Source organism: Rhipicephalus sanguineus, chromosome 8 (genome assembly GCF_013339695.2).
Source record: "Rhipicephalus sanguineus isolate Rsan-2018 chromosome 8, BIME_Rsan_1.4, whole genome shotgun sequence".
In the NCBI taxonomy this organism is placed as follows: Eukaryota; Metazoa; Arthropoda; class Arachnida; order Ixodida; family Ixodidae; genus Rhipicephalus; species Rhipicephalus sanguineus.
Window position 1 is genome coordinate 100,575,955 of NC_051183.1, and position 6,000 is coordinate 100,581,954.

Here is a 6,000-nt window from a genome sequence, read left to right on the forward strand (position 1 = left end):
CTTCGACGATGACGTGACCATCCCTCCGCGGTCCAGCGCTCTCGTGGCTGTAACATGCGACCTACTAGGCAAGTCCGACAACATCGCCGAACAAATCCCAACATTGCTATTCAGCCATGGCCTATCCATTGCAAGAGGCGTCATAAGCGTAAATTGCGGACACGCGCAAGTTCTAGTAACAAACTTCAGCCCTGAGCGACGACATCTTGCGAGAGGCATGGCAGTCGCGTACGTGGAGGAGCTCACTGAGGTCGCAAGCTGCTTAACTGTGGAGCAAGACGATCACACCGGCCTGCTGCCCGTACCTCTATCCGTCGATGTTGGCCCAAGTTTGCTGCCTACGCAGAAGGAAAGCCTCCTGGACCTTATTAATCAGTTTCAGGATTGTTTCTCTTCGACGTCCAGAGTTCGTCAAACGCCTTTGACGAAACATCGCATCATTACGGATGAAACGGCCAGACCCATACGGCAGAACCCGTACCGAGTAGCTCCGCGGGAACGTGAAGCCATAGAAAGTCAGGTGCGCAAGATGCTTCAGGATGACGTTATTCAGCCGTCGAAGAGTCCTTGGGCATCGCCGGTAGTTTTGGTGAAGAAAAAAGACGGCACCTTACGTTTCTGCGTGGACTACCGCAAGCTCAATCAGGTTACTAAAAAAGACGTTTACCCCGCTACCTCGTATAGACGATTCCCTCGATCGACTACGGCATGCACGTTATTTCTCGTCGATGGATTTGAGGAGCGGATATTGGCAGATAGAAGTCGACGAAAGAGACAGAGAAAAAACAGCATTCGTGACACCCGATGGCCTTTATGAATTTAAGGTGCTTCCTTTCGGCTTGTGCTCCGCACCGGCAACATTTCAGCGGCTCATGGACACCGTACTATCAGGCCTCAAGTGGCAAACGTGCCTGGTATATTTGGACGATGTGATTGTATTTTCTGCCACATTTGACGAGCATTTGAAGCGACTACACGCGGTATTCCAAGCGATACGATCTGCTGGACTAACGCTTAAACCAGAAAAATGTCACTTTGGCTTTGAAGAGCTTCTGTTTCTGGGGCATCTTGTCAGCAGTGAAGGTGTGCGGCCTGACCCCGACAAAATAGCTGCCGTTACAAGTTTTCCCGCACCATCTGACAAAAAGGCAGTCAGACGATTTTTAGGACTGTGCGCCTATTACCGACGCTTCATTCAGAACTTTTCACGCATTGCCTCGCCGTTGACACGTCTCACCAGAGAAGACGTCACATTCGTGTGGGATGAAGAGCAGCAGGAAGCGTTCAACGAGCTGCGGCAACGCCTCCAAAAGCCGCCAGTCCTGGGACACTTTGACAATGACGCTCCGACAGCGGTCCACACCGACGCCAGCAATGTCGGCTTAGGAGCCGTACTCGTGCAGTGGCAAGATGGCGCCGAACGAGTAATTGCTTATGCAAGCAGGACCCTCTCCCGCACGGAAGAGAATTATTCCACCACTGAAAAAGAGTGTCTTGCGGTGGTGTGGGCTGTTATAAAGTTTCGCCCATACTTGTACGGCCGCCCGTTTAAAGTTGTCAGCGACCATCATTCTCTTTGTTGGTTGACGAGCCTAAAAGACCCATCAGGACGATTGGCGCGCTGGAGTCTTAAGCTTCAAGAATTCGACATGGCTATTGTGTACAAATCAGGGAAGCGACATACGGATGCCGATTGCCTTTCTCGCGCGCCACTTGAACATGCAAATTCTGAAGATGACGACGACGCGGCCTTTGTCGGGGTTGTCAACACGACTACAATCGCACAGCAGCAACGCGACGACCCGGAACTGCAATCCATTATTGGTTTCTTGGAGGGACGCACATCCGCTGTGCCAAAGCTCTTCGCAAGAGGAGTAGCATCATTTTGCTTGAGAAACGACGTCCTATATAAGGTGAACTTTTCGCCGAACGGAAACACCTACTTACTCGTCGTTCCAACACCACTGAGGAGAGAAGTACTACAGGCGTGCCATGATGAAGCAACATCCGGTCATCTGGGTTACACACGAACGCTATGCCGAGTGAGACAAAAGTACTACTGGCCAAGACTAACGGCAACCGTTCAACAGTACGTTCGGACTTGCCTTGAATGCCAGCGTAGGAAAGTGCCAGCCGTCAAACCAGCGGGGCTCCTCCATCCGATTGATGTACCGGATGTACCATTCACTCAAGTCGGAATGGATCTCCTAGGCCCATTTCCAACTTCGGCTGCAGGGCACAGATGGATAATTGTAGCCACGGACTACCTCACTCGCTACGCCGAAACCAAGGCTCTGGAGAGGGGCACGGCAAGTGAAGCAGCCCGGTTTTTTATAGAGAATGTAGTGCTGAGGCATGGCGCTCCATCTGTAGTAATAACTGACAGGGGAACAGCATTCACAGCCGAGCTGTTACACACAGTGCTGAAGCTTAGCGGCACATCTCATCGGCGTACAACGGCATACCACCCACAAACGAATGGTCTGACGGAGCGGCTAAACAAGACACTTGCCGATATGCTCTGCATGTACGTTGATGTTGAGCATAAGAACTGGGATGAGATCTTGCCTTATGTCACTTTCGCATATAATACGGCCCAGCAAGAGACAACACGCATGACACCGTTCCGTCTTCTCCATGGCCGTGAAGTCACAACCATGCTCGACGCTATGCTGCCGCATGAAAACGATGGCGTCGGAACAGATGCAGACTACATAGCTCAGCTTGCTGAAGAAGCCCGACAACTTGCGCGCACGCGTATTCGTCGCCAGCAGGACTATGACACAAGGCGATCAATAGCCGACAGGACGACAGAAGACAAAGAGGCGAGCAGCACGAGCTGCAGCTGTGGGCTTTCTGAGGAAGACGACGTTGAGGCGTCTGCTCTTTTTGTTATCGGAATACAGACTTGTCTTTCCTCGTCGCAACGTGGTCCTGTATCTTGTTATTTCCGCGTTGCGACAATATGTTCTGCTGCTGCTCATATTAGTTTGTTTCTGGGCTGTAAAACAATCCTTTAAACTTCCTGCTACATTACTTACACCTTCTTTAAGGCAACTGTCATTATAGTAATCGCATAACTGATTCATCACACTGCTTCCTTCAACGTATTACGAAAGACAGCCCATCAGGAATTTCTGCAGTCTTCAGCCTTCAGTTAAATGCAGTTCCACTGCCCTTATTAAAGACGATAGTCTTTCTTGGGATACCTAAACGGAAAAATGTTGGTCTGTCTGTCTTTCTGTTTGTCGGCACGTCACTCGAGACAGCCACTTGGCCAAAGTTGAACCACTTGCCCAAGGGCCAGCCATCTTGAACGGCTGACTAGGTTCATACTTGTGTACATTGTCAATCAAAAAGCAAACATTACACATATCTGAGTCTCAACATCACTAGGTAAGTATTAGGTGGTGTGTTCCTTTAATAGAAAATGCATACATACGTAATTCTAAAGACCCTAGTTTCTTAAGCTGCGCTGAAACTTGCCTTCCTCCATGCCCTCTGCACGAGCTCACTGTTGTGTTTCGGTTCTGTATTGTACTGTACGAATGCCATGGGGCGCCGCTCTGGCATTCTTGTTTTTACCCAGGCGACGTGTAAATAAAAGAGTGCGTGGAGAGTACTCGTTGAGTGCGGACATTTCTTCTGCTTCAGCGCTTCGCGCCAAACCACGTGTTCGGGCTGGCTGGCGTCCCCGCCAGTCTTCGCCTGCTGCTGCACCGGGACTACTAGCCCGCGACACAGCACTCATGTTTCCCGACATATTGCCAGATATCTCACGCAGCGCCTCTTCTATGGTGTTTAGACGACATTTGCAGCGAAGCACGCAGATACGCGGCCAATTTTTTTTTTATGGTGCACCCTGTGCGAGCTTTCACTAAAGAAATAACTCAAGTTAAATAGGCACATAATTTAGGACAGAACAGCTGCAACAATACATCGTTGAAGCCAGTGCCGATGAGCTCCAAATAAAATTAGGTAAGCGACTGTCCAGCTGAACAGTTTGTAGTCACATCATAAGGAATACTCGTTAGCGCTTAATTTTTATTAGATGATGCCTGCACAGCCACAATCTGTAGTACCTAAAAGTCACGTGCATAAGACTGTATGTAACATATTCACACTTACACGAGTCCTGTTCAGAAAAGTGACAACCGCCTGAATTTATGCTCTGGAGGCTGTACCTTTTAAGCTTACATAATAGCAGCTTTAGCACAAACGCAAATAAAGATAAACATATGCGTCAATCAAACTGACCATTTTAAGGCAGGACAAGACATCTCTTTGATATCTGAGCACAACCTTCTTGTAAACATCCCAGTCAATAAAACATATGCATCAATCCTCAAACTGACCAGCATGGACTTAAGGCAGGACAAGACGTCTCTTTGATATCTGAACACAACCTTCTTGTAAACATCCCAGTCAATAAAAATGTTTTGTAAATGCAAATAGTGCTTGAAATGCTTGGATAGGGCATGTATGCAAATGTGTGTTGTGCCAGGGCACGTAGCATGAAGGCAAGATAACTGGTGGTTATTAAGAGTAACATAATGCATTCTAAGAGAAGGCAAATGAGCGAGGGGGGGGGGGCACGCAGGAAGTTAGGTGAGCAGATGAGATTAAGAAGTTTGCAGGGATAACATGGCCATAGCAAGCACAGGACCGGGTTGATTGGTGAAACAAGGGAGAGGCTTTTGCCCTGCAGTCAGGCATATGATGGGGATGAATAGTGCCCACAAATGGCCGTTAAGTGTCTACAAGCACGTTCGTGAGCATCATAAGCAACTTCTGATTACATTTACAGCATATATATTGCACATACCAATTCGGTACAAATAATCGTCTCTTACAACCAGGTGCTGTGAGGTCGGTAAGATGCAAGGAGTTAGAAAGTAGTTGGTAAAAGGGCAGCCGACAAAATTACTAAGGATTTGAATCAGTTCGCCAGTGCGCTACATATTGTCATGTTAATACCTTCAATCGCATAAACTGTGTTAGTTCTTTAAAGTCCTTGCGCTACTTTGGCATTTTTCAGTTACCATGAAAGGTGATCAAACAGACATATGTGCGTTAAATTATTTCTAGCTCCAATATAAAATGTGACTCGGAGTATTTACTTGCTGCTGCGATGTGACCGCTAAATTCTACACAATACTGAATGCACTCGCACTGTGCAAATATGCTTTTCGACCCAAGTGCCAGGAGTTTTCAGAAAAAGTTCCTCAGCGCACATCAAACACATCCACATGGATTGTTTTTAAATTCCCTGCAAAGTAAACTGCATGTCTTATGACTTTTGAAGTGCACCAGTGGATAGTGAAAAAAAGAAACAGATGCACAGCTGCTGACACTTGAACAGCGTTTGAAATATATATGCCGCCTCTTGCACCCGTAGTGCACATCTCACGAACTGTGTAAGGTGAGCATACATAAAGAAATTGTCACTGCATTTCATATTGCAAGGCGTATGCGTGAACACAATGCATAAACGAAAATCACATTAGTTCGCAAACACATCCATCCAATGCGCAGAAAAACTGCTCAAAGAAATACACAAGAAAAACTTTGCACACGTGGAAGCTACGAGAGAATCAAACATATCCCACGTAGGTGCCGTTTCTAACTGTTGTACATATATCTGCCTACAAAATCATTTACCGGTTGTTCCTTCAGACGTAATACGCAATTAAACTGTCTGAACAACGCATGCATAGGCGCGCTCGATCATCAGTAACAATCTCGGTACATGTTGAACTGTCGATCGCACGGCAATCTCCCGTAATTAACAGATTATACTCACCAATACGGCTGTGAGAGACTGGCGGGTGTCCGCAATAGCAGCACCATCCACACTGGAGCGTCGCATTTTGCGAAGTGCTCACACTAGAGGACTCGGAGCGCGCGTAGCTGTCGCACTCGCAATTACTGATGGAGCACGGTCCTCGCGCGACGCCACGGAAGTCGATGTTTGTGAACATTGTTTGGTATACAGCGAGG

General features: G+C 47.7%; 1 protein-coding gene across 1 annotated transcript in view; it reads right to left on the reverse strand.

Moving 5' to 3' along the window:
- Window positions 1–5,987, reverse strand: part of LOC119402270 (uncharacterized) — a 28,448-nt gene extending 22,461 nt beyond the window's left edge. Inside the window, exon 1 of the mRNA XM_037669405.2 lies at window positions 5,804–5,987. Within this exon, the coding sequence (XP_037525333.1) occupies window positions 5,804–5,981 (178 nt within the window). The 5' untranslated portion in view covers window positions 5,982–5,987. The remainder of the gene's footprint in view (window positions 1–5,803) is intronic.
- Between the last annotated feature and the right edge of the window lie 13 nt (window positions 5,988–6,000).